This window comes from Gastrolobium bilobum, unplaced genomic scaffold (genome assembly GCF_033153095.1).
Source record: "Gastrolobium bilobum isolate Gb01-03AN ecotype WA unplaced genomic scaffold, APGP_CSIRO_Gbil_v1 utg13468, whole genome shotgun sequence".
NCBI lineage: Eukaryota > Viridiplantae > Streptophyta > Magnoliopsida > Fabales > Fabaceae > Gastrolobium > Gastrolobium bilobum.
Window position 1 is genome coordinate 275,121 of NW_026898617.1, and position 18,400 is coordinate 293,520.

The window sequence follows — 18,400 nt, forward strand, 5'->3', positions numbered from 1 at the left end:
TCCATTGCTATTGATTGTGACAGCCAATGCATAAAAGAATTTTTTATGTGAATGAATGATAAAATAGGCCTTTTGACCTTGGTTACATGAGTTTTAAAATATATCACCGGAATGATTTCGAGGTGAAATGTATTGTCGGAATAGTGCATAACCACGCGGTGGAGAATGTACCGTTTTCAGTTGCGTTTTGTTCCAAACCGCGTTACATGCAACAGGTATCACGTGACAATCGGTGCTGGAAGTGATGGAACTGGGCTGAAGTGATGTAACTGGAACGTGATCATGTGAAGACCGCGTGTCTGCAGTGTCGGAAGACCACTGACGCGGTACTGTCAAGCCGCGAACCACCAGCCAATGGTGGTCCACCATCTCCTCCACTGAAGGCGGTCGTCTCAGAGCCGCGTCCGGGAGGCGTTCTTCAAGATGCCGCGTCCAGCCCTCCCCGGACCACTACTTATTCTCCCTCGTCTCCGGCAGAACATCGCACTCTCTTCCAACAAAGAACGTGTCTGGTGGTTGTGGGGTTTCTTTCGGTTTGCCATTGTTTGTATCATTTTCAAGTAAGTAGTATTATTATATGCTTGGTTTGCTGTATTATTAAAATTAATGGGTTGCAGTATTATTAAGATATTAGGTTTGCTGTATGATTAACATATTAGATTTGTCATATTTTCAAGTAAGTAGTATTATAATCTGGTCCACATGTGTTAAAATCATATTATTAAGATATTAGATTTTTGTAAGTTTTTCTTTTTGTCTTAAAATGTTAGAATAGTGAATTTAATTGTGACCACAGGGCGAAGTGACCATTACTCTTCAAGATGTGAATGCTATTCTTGGATTGTCATCAGACGGGGAACCCCTGATTGGACCGACATCCGCAAATTGGAGTAATGTTGTACAACAAATGCTAGGACACCAACCTTTGCCGCATGAGATTGAGGGAAGCTATTTGCGAATGTCCTTCATAGATCGACACTATGGACATTGGGTTGCGCACCAAGGCATGCCTCATACTGAACTCCTCTATTCACGGGCTTATATATTACGCCTCATTGGTGGATTTCTGTTTAGTGACAAGTCAGGGAATAAGGTTGCCCTACGATTTTTGCCATTTCTAGATGGGGATTTTTCGAGTATGACCACGTATAGTTGGGGAGCAGCAGTGTTAGCACTCCTCTACAGGGAATTGTGCATGGCGACAAACCCAGCCCAAAATATTATGTCTGGTTGCCTAACCTTGTTGCAGATATGGGCATGGTCCAGATTCCCCCCATTGCACCGTTTATACCACCTGAAACCGATCCAAATGATCATTACGGAAGAAGGTATGATGATATTTGCGTATTGTACTGCGAAAGTTGTCGTTATACATGTCGTTATACAGTAAGACTTGGAGCCAAATGGCATTTTTCTTATTTTTTGGGCTTGTTTTTTTCAGATTTAATAATTTTCCAAGGCGGATACGACCAAAGGATTTGATGCACTATAGATCGACACTTGACACTATGAGCAGAACCGATGTAGGAGTTATGCAGTCGTTATGCAGTCAAAATGATCAAGCAGAACAGCACACCCCGGATATACCTGTTAGATCATTTGTCAAGGATGAAACTGATCCATCTGATGACTTCTTTGCAGCGGCCACACATGAATTAGATTTCACATCCCAAATGGATGCAGAATCGTCATTACCCCTGGCACGTAGGCTACCTCACAGGGATGCGAGGACGAGACAATGGCCTCCCAGATCGTAGATTGTTTATATAATGGTTATTGTTATGAATGCACTTTATGTATACAGTTTTATTGTAATTGAATGTGGTGATGTATTATGGACGTTATTTTATTTATATTTGAATGTGGTGAATGCACTTTATGTATACAGTTTTATTGTAATTGGAGGCTGCTAATCAAGATAAGGGTTTGCAACTGCCGATAATATTCCTCGATGTCGATCTGATATTAGGCATATACCTGTTTTTTGAGTGACATACAAACGTATACAAGACAAGAAGTATTCCCATGACTCCTTGGTTTCACCTTCTACCACTGCAAATGCCAATGGTAATACCTCGTCGTTTCCATCCTGCGTTGTGGCAATCAGCAATGTACCTTTATACTTCCCATATAAATGAGTGTCATCAACTTGTATAACAGGTTTGCAGAAGTTGACGCGTCACAACAATGCTTAAAAGTCCAGAAGATTCTATGAAAAACCCGGGAACCAGTCACAACACGGTGATTGACCACGTAATCATTTGTCTGAATGTGGTAAACCGAACCCTCAGAAAATGTCCATATGTAATTCAACCATCTGGGCAAATAAGCATAAGACTGGTCCCAATCGCCATATATTTTTGCCATGACTTTTTTTTTAGCCATCCACGCCTTCCTGTATGAAATAGTGAATCCATAATTGTTTCGGGTTCTTTCTTGTATCAAACCGATTGATACATGAGGTTCTTCCTTCACCATTTCTGCCAAAACAATATACATACATAACCTTAATAGCTTGCCGAAGTGGATATAAAACTTGAGAAATACAAATTTAATTGGACAAAAACACTCACCTAATATCGTCGAAGAAATAAAGGCGGAATCAAGTTGTCTGAAATCTTGGGACAGATTACAAGTGACACAATTGTGAGGTCCCTCCCATCTACTCACAACCCACATTAATCCATTTTTTGGTTTTATTGCCCTCATTCGCCATGGACACCCCGACCCATGGTTCCTGCACCTCAATACTAGCTTCATAGTCGTGCTCTCAACAATAATAGCTTCCTTATTAATTTTCATACAATATGACTTAACTGCCATCTGCACTGATTCCTTATTAATTTTTATCAATTAATGGTTATTATTTTCGCAAATTTTTTACGATCGTTAATTTTTATCAATTAATGGTTATTATTTTCGCAAATCAAATTTATTAATTAATTATTAATTCACAATAAATAATAACTGTTAATTGACAGAAATCAACAGTTAAGATATGATTATATGATGTTGTAAATGAAATATGTCGCAAGTATAACCTTATATTCCAGTTTTTGCTGTTTTATGTTGTTATAAAGGTAGTGACTTATGCGCTTACCGGAAAAAAAGAAAAAAGAAAAAAGTAGTGACTTATGCAACATGTCATAGCCACTAAATCATATGAACCGCTGCTTGATTCAGAGGTTATTCGTTTACAATCAGCTGGTGACATGCCTCAAGGTTTAGATTCTCTTGTAGTTACGGCTAATTGAACAACGTGCATGATCATCAAAGGACTTTTCGTTCAATCACTTCACTGGACTCAAATGCAAAGTTCAATAATTAAATTGGAGTAATGGGTGGTTGGTTATGTAGGCAAATTGCTTGTTTTTATTAGAACAAAGAAAAGTGCTTGGTGGTTGTATTCATTCATTTCATTGTCATTGTTGCAGAATATTTCTGTAACTGGAAGTGCTTAAGCAACTTTCCCTGTAGATGATGTACATCACAGATTTTCAATTGTAGTAAATGGTCAACAACACGAGCTTTATTAATTGACAGACAACTTCCTCAGTTTATTTTGTATGCGTGATTTTCTCCTGCCCTGTTTCATTTTTTAAGAAAGATCTAATAACAAACATATAACGAAAGCAAGAATTCAGAATAGAAATTATCATAGTCATGTTCAACATCGAAGCATGAATATGTACAGAACAATGGAACCAAACAAGAATAACCAGATATACCAAAAGGGCTACAACTACAACTCTACAAGCAAAGAAGTACCCCCCAATCATATTAAGTTGCTCTTAGCATAAAAAAAAACACTTAAAAGGTTATGATTAAATTAGTAAAAGCTTGGTAGCTAGCCCCAAGTAGCCCAATTAGCTTCGCTTCCAACACGTGGCATCATTGGGATTCTTGACTGAGAATCGACATTGAAGTTGGCCCCACACATAACCCCTTCACTGTCAATCCGAGGCATTGCTTTCATCTTCCTCGTTGGATGCTCAAAGCTCATTAGACCATGCTCACTATGAAACATACACCCTGCAATGCATTTTCAACACCAATTATGCATTAAATTCCAGACAAAGAAACTCACCCTTTATAGTTACTATGTTTCTATTAGTCCCTTTGCCATTATCTCATAATTTTATTAATTTGATAAAAATTATGGACTCTTTTATTATCTTACAAAATCCTGATTTTACAAGGGAAAGAAAGAGTAACCAAATTTACATACCTGTTGGGAAAGGTGCAAACGATTTAGCACAACTTGCTTTTATAAGCTCCAGGTTCTCAGAAATAACTACTGAACCATCAGCTGCAATACCCCAGAAGAGCCCAATCTTGCCATTAGAACCCTGATCAAGCATAAACAACATGTGGGTAATTAGTCCCAGAAAGATCAGTAACACCATGTATACATTATTAAATCAAAAATTTCCTTTTTTATTCCCAATGTATATAGGGGTTCAGAAAGGGACTTACAGATGCAACAAAAACTGTTCCATCTTTGTTGTCATAGATCACGAATCCAAAACTGCCTTCAAGTTCTTTGAGGACCTGATCAGCTGGGTATGGACCCCTATCCCGAAGTGTCCTATAGGCTTCAATGATGAACAGTGCCTCATTGGTTCCCTTTGATAGCCCATACTGCTTGTTGAGATTGCTAAGGTTGTGCAAGGAACCCACGAAAACACAGTATATGTTATCCAAACCACTAAACAACCTGTGACACATTTTTTTTTCATTAGCAATACAACTCAATAAACATACATATATATATATATACATATAATTCATAAATCTAATACTGAAATAATAGATTCATTAATAAATCTGCTCTTTTTTTGTTTGTTAATCTATTATAAGCCATTTTCAGACATATACCTTTGGTGAATGGAGGGCTTGTTAGAAGGGGCATATGCTAATAAAGCATCATTTCCAAAGCTCATGGAGAAAGCATTGGAGGAATTGCAGGACATGAAATCTCTAAGGATTTCATGAGTTAGCTTAGGCTTATTGTATGAAGAGAAAGAAGCTGGACTGTTCAGCTCCTTGGGTGCATTAACCAACTTCTTGAAAATCCCCAACATCTTTTGTCTCTTGGTCTGAGTAATTAATTCCAATGTCACCACTCTTGTGTATAGACTTTCTCAAAGAAAAAAATGCACAAATTTCAGTATTGCAATTTGCTGCAAAAAGAGCATGAAAAATCTATGAGCTTTGGAACAATGAAGATAATGCAAATGAACAAATGTAAACACTCAAAAAGTGGAAGAGGAGAAGAGAGAAATGGAAATGGAGGGTACCAAAAATCAGCAATCAAAATAGCTGCAGATGGAGAATGAGATAGATAGCCTTTGATAACGGACAGTGATGAAAATAATGAGTAACTAATGTCTAGATATAGATAGATATATATAGATACAACACAAACTCCAAAATGTAGGAATTGAAGAGAGATAACGTGCCCTCAATGTGGCGATTCTATCCATTCAGGGAAAGTAGATAAAGATAAAAAAGTAATATATTATGGGATAAGATATTGTAACAATCAATTAGTGTTATTACCAATCAATTTCATCGTTAGATCGATTATATTGATACAACGGTTATATTTATTTTCATCTTTGTATGGTTATGATTCTTCATATTTAATGTGAAAATTAAATATGGAAAATCATAATTATACAAAGATGGAAATAAATATAACTGTTGGATCAACATAATCGATCTAACAGTGAAACTGATTGATAATAACACTGGTTAATTATTACAATATCATTCCCCATATATTAATATATTATTGATCAATGATTTTACAATAATATGCTAGTGCTTGGTACGTATGAGCTTCCATATATGAATTAACTATATGTAATTTGTTTTCGTTGAAAAGTTTAGAACATAAAAAAAAAAAGAATTATCTTAAAGAAAAGGAAATGGTCAATGATATATTTTGTAGACAAAACAAAAGTAGCATCAGATTCTAATGATAGGAACGTGATGTGATGAGGTGGAGGTGACTGGTTGGCAAGTAATAACTGGAGACACGGGCAAAGTCTTATCCACATTCATATATATGACAATGATCTGACTCAGCAACTTCCAAAAGCGCGTTCCCCCATCCGCAAACTATGCCGCATTTCAATCAATTTTTTCTTTTCTTGTTTTAATCATGAGGTTATTAAAGAAAATTCACTTTAGTCTCTTATAGTTTGTACTTTATCAATTTACTCTCTTTTTTTCTTTTAATTTGTTAAATTTAATGATAAAAAACTTAAAATCATTTAAAATTCAGTTGGGATTCGAAGTTAATTTTTTTCTTGGGCTGTTGACATGAATATATGTATAATTTATTATGTTATCATCTCAAATAAATTTTATTTATTATATTCCTCATACTACTTTCGTGCATAATCATTATAGAAAATCTTAGTAAGATATCCTTTTATTATATCCTGATTAGTAGTGTCTCAATTAGAATCAACGAAGAATTATTGATTTATAATTTTTACTTCCGGTCCAATGATATTAAGTTGATTGTAAGGGTGATAAATTTTTTTAATAATAAATATAACCTTCCATATATAGAGCATAAGCGAAAGCTGCGAAATCACGAATCATTAAGTACTGTAATCACTATTTTGATCATCTGTCACTCCCTTGCCCATTTCAATGCTTATATACTATTAGATTAATGATGTGTATGTCTTGTCATTGAATTTTAACATTCTATTGCGATCTTTTCTTAGGTTAGCGATTGACAATTATTGTTGGGTATTGATTTATATTAACCATCTAAATATCTTATTTATTTATTTTTGAGAAATGTCATTTTTAAAAAAATAGTCATAATAAATTAGAAACACGTGAATTTAAAATCATGTGACGAAATAATACTGTAAACTTGCCTGGTGACTCGTATTTGAACATGACTTCGAAAAGATTAGGATGTGCAGCTGATTCACTCCTACAAAGAAAGTAATGTTTGTGCGAATTGACTCTCTAAATATCCACTAGACTATCTTATAGAGGATAATTTACCTATTTTTTCTACCTCTCTTGGTATTTGGCTGACTTTTCTTCTTTTACAATATTAATTTTAGTCTCTGTGGGGTGTTTTTTTTCCCTACAAATTATAAAAAAAAAAAAAAAAAAAAAAAAAAACATAAGAGAGTACGTTCCTAATTGTATAAACCACACAATAAGTAAATATAAAAAATAAAGCCACAAATTTCACAACATACCCCAAGCTAAAATTAACCCTTAACTAAATAACTAGAATTGATAAGCATCTGGATAGCATATGAAATTATAAGTTCAAACTTCAATCTCGCCATTGTATGAAAAAAAAAAAATTAACCCCTTAACCCAAGTGCAATTAGTATTAGCATATAATAGCAAAATTAAAATAGAATAAATCCAACTCATTTATCAAATAAATGATTTTAACTATAATATTAGAATTGTTTAATTATTCAAGTCAAACTTAAAATAGTTTAAGATTGACTTTCTTAATTTGTGTAATAATTTGAGTAAAATAATAATTTATTGATTATAGAAATAACATTATTTACATCTCTTCAATTATATATAGTTTCACCTTTAATCAGATGAATATGATAACGATGGAAATCAACGATAACGAGCAAGACTTGATTCACACATCATTCTATATCTCAAACAAATTTTGAAGAGTTCAATCGTTAATCATTAAAATTGTGGTAAGTGATTTTTCCCGTGAAGTCATCATCGATGCATGATTTACAAGAAATATTACCGATAATAACTAAAAAACTCAATTCTAAAATTACATGTAAAACTTGAGTTACGAAAAGTGAGCCACAAACTTTACAAAGAGATAATGATCTTTATATTTGATTATATATCATACTCCATACTCAGATATTTTTCTTCAGGAAAATAAACGGCAGTCACAATATTGCCCCCGAATTTCCTACCATTTAGTGCATTTTTAGCGGCGGAACAACCAGCTGTATCAGAGTACTCCAAGAACACCTACAGGGGAAACCAACACCACGTTCAAACAACTGTGAGTTTGGATTATTCTTACCTTAACATTCCTCCTTTAAAGGCTTAATTAAGATGCCCTTCAAATGTTTAAAAGCATTATGGCTCGAGGTAGATGAAATTAGGCCAGTCCACCACATTAGGCCCTAATGCATGCAGGTTAGGGCCAAAATGCCCACGGGACCCAAAGACCCACAATAACAAAGTGGAGCTACATGCCCTTTCGTGTTAGCAACTGAAGCGAGAGCTCAAACGCATAACAATTGAACAACGTACCTTTCCAATACCTGGAGGCAGCTCTTCACTGTGTTTTGGACGAGGAATAACAACATTCAACAAGGTCCCTATACAGTCCAACCAAATACAAGAAAGCATATCAATCAGAAGCCCATGAACAAAGACATTAGTAGATATTCCACAGCAACCTTTTCTAATCTGATTTGTTTTAACAGACAATTGCCATTTTGATATCGCAACAAAATAAACTCTCAAAAAAATAAAGTCATGAAGTAAGCACCAGAGTTCCAAAAACTATATTGACCAGTACATAAAGGGACATTATAACCCAATCCCGTTCGCACAGATGGAAGGAGTCTGTGTTCCCTTAACCAGTGTCTCGAGTTCGAGCTCTGGGTATGGAAAAAATGGATTGGATAGAGCCACCCCCGAAAGGGTCCGATCGATGCTCGAAAAGGGATTAGTCTCACCGCCGACGGGGGTGGGGATACCTTTGAGTTTACTCAAAAAAAAAAGGGACATTATAATTTAATAGCCATAGACAGTATTTATATATATTTTTTAATTCTCTCTATCCCTTTGGAATACTCCAAGAAATTGCATTGTCATTAGGCATCTCAAGAAAGACAAACTTCAACAATTTTTTCTTGCGTACCAACCATCGTACAAAGTCATTATCAACCATTTTGAAAGCCCCAGGTGACAAGAGACAGAGTTAACTAATCGAGAACTTCTCCACACCAAGCTAGAAAATGCAGATCCAGACATAAGTTGAACAATCTTACTAGCTTTCCAATACATAATGAGTTTTAAAAAAGTCTTCAGAATGGCAAACAAGGTTAAGTGTTCCCTGAAGATCTAATTACATATTATACGTAGATCCAACTCACTCACTAAGCCAGAGAAAATTTAATGTAATATAATGAATTAACATGCACAGCTTTAAGTAGAAAACGGCAAGTGATGGGACACATCATATTGCACAACATGCATACCAAATTTGCAGCATTCATCCCGCATGTCTTCCAATATTTCTTTATACTCCATGTCATCCATCAATTGATCGGTAGTAACGGCCTTTAAAGAAAATCAGGTAAAACAGGAGAAGGGAAAGACCAACAAGGGTCAGTCAAATCAATTTGTTAACAACCACAGTAAAACTATGATAAAATGGAAATGAAGAGAAGAAGAGGAGGAGGAGGAGGAGGAGGAGGAAAGAAGAGGGGGGCGGGGGGGATAGAAAGTAAATCAAACGTCAAACCTATTGAAAAGCTCTATATCAATTATTTTGGTTAACAATAAAATTATGCACGAAGTAGAAAGCAGAATTACCTGAGTCAAACATAAGACTTTAGTGGGGCTTTCATCATTTGTTGTTGGCACTCTTTCCATTCCTAAAATATTTAACCCACCCACTTCCAGAGCTACTTTCTGTTGATGAAAGCATACAAATAATCAAGAGCAATAATAAATGGCAAACAAGTACAAAAATAGGAGGTAGAAGTACATGTGCTTCACCTGCATAGCTATATGCTGTTGTGCCCGTGCAAAGATATGTTCCTGTTCTGTTTTAGAATGTCCACTGCCCAAGAAGTAGTTTGTAATGAATTTCGTTGACCAACAGGAAGTAGAAAAATAAATAATCCCAGATTTAATTTTCAGACAATAGAAAAAATGTAGTGAAGAGTACTGGAACAATGGTTTCAAACAGTACAAAATTCATCTACATCACTTCTAACTTCCTTGTTCCATGCTCACCTCATCAACAACAGCAACCCAATTCCCAAACAGCAGAATAAAATTAAGAGTATGCCACAAAATACAAAAATCACAGAATATTAACGGTTATTGGAACCAGTATATAGAAGCTTCACAGCATAATAGAATGATCTACCCATAAATCAATGGGAAGTAGGATTAATCAGCAATCAGGGTATTCAGGGGTTTAGTAATTAGAGATTTAGCTCAACCGTTGTTTTCTATCAAATTACAAATATTTAGAAGAACACTACTTAAGGTTTCTTAAAATTGAAACTAACTTGGGCTTGCCAACTAAAAAGGAGTCACTAACTGATCAATTATTCAGTAGTCTCAGTAAATTACTTCCTACTCCTTGATCCTTTCTTCTTCTAAATTAAATTTCTCCTATCTATTTCTAGCATGTTCATATTGCATATTTCTCCCATCTATTTAGCTTGCCAACTAAATACATGTTCATATTTTATAGGATAGGAACATGTTGAAGGAAGGAGAGTTGGAAATTGGGTATGCCATGATATTAATACAGAGGTATAAAAAAAAAAGAGGCAATAGATGAAATCCAAGTTCAAGCACATAACAGACTTGTTTCAGTAAAAAATCCAACCTGACAGTAGCACGCCTTACAGTCAATGTTTTATCACCCATTTTAAGGCCATTGAGAGAGGCACAAGCAATGTCTGTTACCGCTGGATCCTAACAAGATTGTACCCAAAAAAAATTAAAAAGTTTTATACTTTGCTAGGAAATTACCATATGGTTAAAAATCGTGAATTGTAAAGTAGCTACTTGAAAAAGAAACAGTTGAAAAGTAATATCATCATAAAGATGCACTGTCTACATTACAAATTTCTTCACCTGATAGATGCAGAAACCATATCCTTTAGAATTTCCAGTGTCTTTATCCCTAACTATATCAAAAGCCCGGAGAGGACTGCAATGGTTCAAATGCCATCACAACATAAATATACACCAGGTTTATGTTCGTAAAGAAAATCCATAGGCGTGAATGACATATCAAATAAAATTCCAGAATACAGAAAAGACCAAACTTAAGAATAATTAAATGCATGATAGCCTTACCCAAAAGCCTGGAGCAATTCTTTCATTTGTTCTTCAGTAAAGTAGTATGGCAGCCCACCTACAAAGATGCGGTCAAGTCCCTCAGTTCCACCAATTGCACTGGAAACAAATCCAAAATGGTCAGAATAGAGGAACAACTTTGAACATCATGTAAAATCTATATAAAATATGCACATCCGCATCAAACTACATGGTCAACTTACCCCACAGAAAGTCCAACAGCAGACAAGTTAAGGTATGGACTTGGCTGGCTGGGACCTAGAGCTGCAGCTAGTGAAGGGTTATAGTCAGTTGGCCTACGAACCCTCACAGCAACACCCTGAGATATAACAAGAAACATGTCAGTGTTTAGTGTTCTCACACATTAAGTTCAATAGAAATTATCAAGCATTAAGTTGCACATTCCAAAAAGGCCTGAGCCTAAGTTGCATGGATACAAGAGTACCTATGCCAGTATAGGTACAGTAAAACAACCAACTAAAGTAAATCATAAGATGAATATAATTTTCATAATACTCTAACTGAAGCAAGCAAAAATATTTATAGGGAGTAAATAGCAAACCAAACCACTTAGTAATAAAACTAGGTGTTTTACATGGATCGACTTGTTCTTTAGCGATAATTGAGTACTGGATACATAGTCATGTGTATCCAATAAGTACCGGTAACAGATACATACCCAGTACCGGTATGGCAACCCATTATTAGTACCCGTGCATCATAGGTCTGAACAAACAGGCTGCATGAAGTATTAGATTGAGAATGCACTAAATAACAACCTCTTACGAATATGCAGGTAAAGAACTTAAGAATTGTGCAAGAAGCTTACTTTATCAACAAGCATTCTTCAACTGTATTAACCATGACCATAGGCATATATAAAAAATAAAAAATCAATACCAAAAATTTGTAAAAACTGCAAATCAACATATCAGGCATTACCCTTACTCTGGGATACACTACAGTCCCAACCCAACCGCAGGTAGCAATTTGCCATATACCAGTAGAACAATATATTAAAGCTCTCTGTTTTTTTTTATATTTTTGGTAATACATGATCCATTGGTTTTAATTTGTCATAACCTTGAGAATGACAAAGACTACAGAAACCTCAAGCATTTAGTTATGACTAATGATGGAAAATGAATGGATGGACCATACAACAATTGCCATGCTCCTTATTTAATTCCTTCTATCACTTATTTCACTTTTATATAATAAAACCTTATGATACCAGTGCAAGAATATTAACATGGCAATACTTGCCTCAAATATTATTCCATCTAATGCCATTGCATTACTAGCTTCTTCAACAGTTCTCATCTCCACAAATGCAAATTTCTTCTCATGATTGATGTAGACATTGACAACAGAATCACCTATAAATCAGAAAATCTTGAATAAACAATACAATAAAGCAATGTTGGAAGGAAATAAATAATATCTATATCAGATGGGGATCAATTGACACTAGTATAAGACTCGAGACACTTACACTGATAATAACTTCTTACAGACAAATCTATTTCTACTATTTTATCAATACAAATGGTGAATTGTAAGTAAGCATGTTTGATTGCAAACCTATACTGTCCAGTTTTTCTTTAAATTTAAAAGGCTATATCAAGAAGATGATTTCTTGTAATTCAAAGGTTGAATTAATGAAAACAACATTCTCAAATAAGCTATTGAGTAACGTAACTGTGCTAAAAGCTTGTTTGGCACATCTTTTATTTAAGCTAAAAGCTACTTTTGAGGTAAAGTTAAAAAAAAGAGCTTAAAAAATAAAGCTAAAAGTTGTTTGATAATTATATAAACTGTTAGGGTAAATGATAAAATTTATAAATACAAGTTTAGAATAAGGATAAAATTGGAAAATAAATATGAGAATTCCAAAAAGCTAACATACATCTTAAAAAAGCTCCTCCAGGAGCTTTTAGCTCTTTCTTTTTTTCTTCATTATAAAAAAAAAAATCTCTTTTTATTATAAGAATTTTTGTAAAATTATGGTCAGCTAAGCTTTTGCTTATATGGAGAAGAGAAGCTAAAAATAAGAGCTCCCAAACAAGTACTAGGTCTTATACAGGTGTCTAATTACAAAATAAATTAGTATGCATATTGCACCTGTTCCAGTAGAATTCCCCCCAATAGCAATCATGACGTGGCTGAAGAATGCTGCAATTGACTGTTTCAAAAATAAAAGAACCTCAAAATAATTGCAAAAAGCACAGGGAAACAATTCTTAGATTATGCTAGTTTTAATCTAACCCAATTTTGCTAATTGAGCAGACAGAAGAACGTAATATGCTATATCCACTGGAATCTTGCGTCCAGGAATAGTAAATACCCAAAAAAAAAAAAAAAAGCACTGAAGAACATAAACAATGCAGCGAGCATGAATAAAGTAATACTTTTCACTAAAAAAGTCTATTGTGGCTAGAATTCATTCTAGAAGACCAGTATGTCCCCTATAATAGTAATGACTCCAAATTACTTGAAAATTGCAATTCTTTTGCACTTCCTTGGTTATCATAATCATGAATGCTAAATCATTTTACCACCAATATTGTCTTTATATAATTGCAACATATCTTTACAAATAAGGTAAAATTTGTTCTCATAAAGAACTGGAAGGCAATACTTGTAAGGGTTGTCAGTCATTTGAAAATATTATAGATCTTATATGGTTTATCTGTCTACATAGGAACTTAAATTTTTTTTCCTCATTAATGGATCTCAAGACATATCAAAAATTGATCTGTGGAACCCACAACACTTAATTGATAGTCAAAACACACACATGCACACAAAGAGAACCTGTTCATTAGTCAAAGGAGGAAGCCCACCAACATACACTCGCCGTGCGTGCCTTGTAGCCTTTAGAACAAGAAAATAGAAACTGTCACAAAAGACATATAAGCCTACGAACACACATATTGACACAGACATATCAGGAGTCACACAACCTGCTGTGTCATAGGTTGGACTTGCATTAAGGAAAAAGCTCCAATCTGTGATAAATTAAATCATCTAGAGTGTTCATAGAAATAAAATAACTGAAAATCTGTTGCCACAAAACTCATGACAAACAAGCACCTGCGATATCCCAAATTGTGGCAAATTTTGTGCAGTTCCTTGAATCATTTGGTTAATACCCAACATTTGCCCTGCATTATTAACTTTTAAGAAACAAGAATATAGAGGAAATAAGTTGTACAGAAAAAACATTGCATGGTTTTGTAGCTTGTCACTAGATCAAACAAAGAAGAGGCTTACAAGCATCCATTTGACAACAAATAAAGCCAAAATGAAAGAAAATATATCATACCTACTATATAGCATGAAAAATATAAAAATTTAGAAATGAGTTTGATCACTGCAGATGCTGGGGGGAAATGTGTCTACCAATAGGCAACTTTTGCCAGTTGAGAGTGAAAGGTCCAGCTACAGAACGCATAGGCTGTCCATTGAATATGCTACAGGGTGTACGCTGATAGGTAGGTTGGTAGGACATGCAGCCCAACATTGCCTTCTTACCCAACCATAAAAATAAGCCAGAAACACAAACCACACACAACAGCCAAACAACACAAGAATGATTCTTAGTTTCAAAAGTGAATTTATCACTTTAAAATGTACAGAAAATATCAATGAAAACACATAAACTAAGGCAACAATTATTGCAGACTGAATATGCCAAAAAACAAAAGAAGACCAAATGAAGGCTGTAAGCATAATCTAAGGAGGAATCCATACATGTAATGCATTAAATTAAGGGTTTACGTAAAAACCTGAAACACCAGGTGTTACGCCCGCAGCAGGTGGTGCAAGGTCAAAACCAGAGGTCTTTTTGCTGCAGTCACAATTAGATACAACAGAAGATAAATGAAAAAAACACAATTAACCAAAACTAAAAGACAACGAGGAGCTCAAGAGTATATCATATTAGAATAAAAGAATGATAACATTACAGAACAACAAAACATAAGTTAAGGAAAATTTAACATGCAAAACAAATGTTTGCTCAATTATAGGAATTTTTTTAGAAAAATCTACAAAAGACAGGAACTTTTTCAAAACAAGTTGTTTTCAGTATAAATACAGGTGAGCCAATCAGTAATTACTAATTACCAAGCCTGAAATGGCCCTTTATATTTTAATTATGCTAACACTGAGTTCGAAACTGAGGCTAGAATATCATTAGGGCTCAGAAATCAAATAAGTATTGGTTGGTAGCTATTCAAGAGCAAGAAGATCGACAAGAACAATGGAGACACTGAAAATTGAAGTCCAGGTACCATTCTGAACGAGAAGGGGATCTGGATCGTGATCTAGATTCTCCCCTGGATCTCTTTGAATATGCTCCATATTTGTGCCTTGTATCTCCATCGCGAACATGGTCATTATGCCTACAAAAGGAACATATCTATCCAATATATGAAATGATAAATAGAGGAAAGATACACAAAGAAAGGTGATGGATGATCTATAAATTTCTTCAGAAAAATATTAGAAAAATGGGGAAAGAATGGTCAATAGAGTAACCTATCATAATCACGGCTCCGGTGACGATTATAACTGTCATATTTGCCCCTTCCTTTAAAACCCCCATCCCTATAGTCTCTGTGGTGGCGGTTATGAAAAGGTTTCCTCTCTCCATCTCGCTCTCTCATCCTCAAACTCTTATGAGCTGATCCACGAGAAACTGGCTGAAGTAATTTAAAAACATTGAGTCAACTCACTGGAACCACAATTACCAGGAGACCAGCCAAAAAAATAAGCACGGAGTATTCAAACAATATACAAAGCATATTTTAATCTTACGAAACAAATGCACATTGCAGGAAATTTTAGAGAAATACCCTTAAGTTAACACCACTACTGCAGGTAATGAAATCTTTTCAGTGAGCAAGCCCCAAACCCCAAAAAAAGATAAACTATTTCAGCGAGAAAGACATCTAAACCGGGAATACCCTTAACACCACTACAGCAGGTCATGAAATCTCTTCACTCCTCTTGCTCAATCATGCACCAATTATGAACATATATATGTGATTAAAACACATCAAACAACATCCCGGAGTATCATATCCAAAATGAATGAAACTATAAACTAAAAACACAAAAAAAAAATTGCAAACAAGGTGAAAATTATGATATAAAGACTTCAAAGCGACAAAAAGACCTCAAACAAGAAAGGATCTCGATGTATGAATTACAGAAGCGACACGAACCACATACAAAGAAATTAACCATTCGGGAAAAAATAAATACATAAAGTGGGGGGGGAACCTCGTCGGGCGATGAACCACCACGAAGGGAAGCGTGATTTTCGATGTCAGACATTGCAGGCAAGGCAGGTATAGAACTTGAAACCCTAAATCAATCGTTAATCTTTTAATGGCAACCAACCATTTTTGAATTCAAAACATGAAATTACAGGAAATTGATACAGAAAATTGATAAAATAAAAATAAAAATAAAAAATATTTTCACCAATCAAATCACACCTAACGATCTATGCCAAAAAAAAAAAAAGGAGGAGAAAGGATGGTTCGTCAGGTTTTCTTTCTTGTGTCAAATATTTCTATCTATACAAAATTCGAGCAACATTTCTGATCATGTAGAAGAACTCATAATTTAAAAATTTGTCGAATATTTTAGTTTGGTGTATATGTTTACCGTGAAATTATCGAGTATGCTATGCAATATAGCAGCTTATAATCAGATTTTTTTTTTCTTACAATCTCTCACAATAATTTTTATTATAGTTGGATGAAAATTAAATTAATTTTCATTATTTTATAACTATAAATTTAATTTAATCCAACGTTAACTGAAATAATTATAATATATGGTAAGAAAAAATACAAATATAACCAATCTTTTATTTATTTGTATATAATAAAAAATATTTAAGAAAAAATATATTTAATTGTTTGGAGAGGTTATACTTATAAACAAAGATTTTGAATCAAAATCAAAACTAACTTTCAAATTTTGTAACGATTAATTTGATTTTAATCTAAATATAAAGAAAATAATTATAAGAGGTTATAGGTATAGCATCTCTCTAATTGTAATAATATTATTTTATTAGTGATAAAAATATAAATCATAATATATATATAAAACAGAAAAAAAAAATTGCAATTAATGCAGATAAGTTATATGCATTTACTTTTAAAACGACGTCGTTTTGAGATTGAAAGATTAGAAAATTATAATTATAAAGACTATAATAACTCTGAAATAAATTAAAAATACAAAAACATCATGATTTATGTCTCAAGATGACGTCGTATTGGACTTATTGCAAATAACTTATATGTAGTAACTGTAGAAAAAGTGAACCCTAAATAAAAACAAGCATGTAATATTTTAATTTTAAAAAATAGTTTGGTTTATAGAGAATTATTGTAATAGTGATTTTGTCAATACTCCGTTATGCTTAATATTGATTAAAAAATTAATCATACATGTTTACACGAGAACGAAGGAATATTCAGATGTTATCTTGTTCTAAAAAATAAGGATTTGAATTTGTTATTGATGGGTCTGTGACCCATTATTTTTAGTAGTTGACCTTGGCCCATTTCAATAACTTAGTCTACTTGAAGAAAAAAAAAAAAAAAAAAAAGACAGCATCGGCTACACATAAAGAAGAAATAATACGTACATTGCCACTGGTTTGTGTTTTTTTTTTTTTTGTTGGTGAGAAGGAAAAATAGCAACGCTGTTGGAGAAGAGAAAAGATAGTAGGATATTGGATTTTCCTCTCTTTTTGATTTCCATTTATTTAATGATGATGTTGGATTCCTCTATTATTAAAGAGAGATAACAATTTATATGAGTCCTTATTATTATTAATTGTTAATGGTGAAAGTTTTGGTATCTCGTTGTTTTTCTTCTCGTATTGGATTTTTCATGTAGAAATTCTTATGTATCAAATTACTGTGTTGCTGGTATTACTGTTGTTATTGATGTTGTTTTTCTTAGTTATAAGTTTACTTTAATTTGCACTTGGTTATTGTGTTTGGCCCAAAGAGCTTTGGTTTATAATTAGGGTTTTTGTTTTATCCTTTAATATAACATAACAAATTTTTCTACCCTCACAACATTTTGTGGGGCTCACACTTTTTAAAACAAAAAAATAAATAAAAAGTTAAGGCACGTAAAATAAATCTCTATAACATTACACAATCACTTTTCCTACAACATAACTCTTATAAAACCCTTATAATTATGGGTATTTGAAATGTAAATTGAAATGGAAGGTAACTCAAGCTCTATGCGC

General features: G+C 33.8%; 2 protein-coding genes across 5 annotated transcripts; both read right to left on the minus strand.

Annotated features, from left to right (window-relative positions):
* Positions 1-3,679: 3,679 nt before the first annotated feature.
* LOC133317729 (stem-specific protein TSJT1-like) lies at positions 3,680-5,356 on the minus strand. The gene is made up of 5 exons (XM_061519612.1): positions 5,301-5,356; positions 4,879-5,183; positions 4,477-4,717; positions 4,229-4,349; positions 3,680-4,032 (listed from the first exon to the last, which is right to left on the minus strand). The coding sequence occupies exons 2-5, from the start codon at positions 5,082-5,084 to the stop codon at positions 3,848-3,850; spliced, it is 753 nt and encodes a 250-aa protein (XP_061375596.1). The 5' UTR covers positions 5,085-5,183; positions 5,301-5,356; the 3' UTR covers positions 3,680-3,847.
* A 2,363-nt stretch (positions 5,357-7,719) lies between these two features.
* Positions 7,720-16,758, minus strand: LOC133317683 (splicing factor U2af large subunit B-like). Of its 4 annotated transcripts, XM_061519550.1 has the most exons (19): positions 16,614-16,758; positions 16,396-16,480; positions 15,649-15,812; positions 15,402-15,512; positions 14,895-14,956; positions 14,200-14,282; positions 14,070-14,114; positions 13,921-13,980; positions 13,228-13,288; positions 12,370-12,482; positions 11,307-11,422; positions 11,104-11,202; positions 10,879-10,954; positions 10,628-10,716; positions 9,781-9,844; positions 9,595-9,693; positions 9,258-9,339; positions 8,302-8,369; positions 7,720-8,013 (listed from the first exon to the last, which is right to left on the minus strand). In XM_061519550.1, the coding sequence occupies exons 2-19, from the start codon at positions 16,447-16,449 to the stop codon at positions 7,876-7,878; spliced, it is 1,584 nt and encodes a 527-aa protein (XP_061375534.1). In that variant the 5' UTR covers positions 16,450-16,480; positions 16,614-16,758; the 3' UTR covers positions 7,720-7,875. The 4 variants fall into 4 exon arrangements, with proteins under 4 accessions (XP_061375534.1, XP_061375535.1, XP_061375537.1 ...); XM_061519551.1 differs by having other exon boundaries at positions 14,200-14,270; positions 16,396-16,757; XM_061519553.1 differs by lacking the exon at positions 14,070-14,114 and having other exon boundaries at positions 14,200-14,270; positions 16,396-16,757.
* Positions 16,759-18,400: the final 1,642 nt, after the last annotated feature.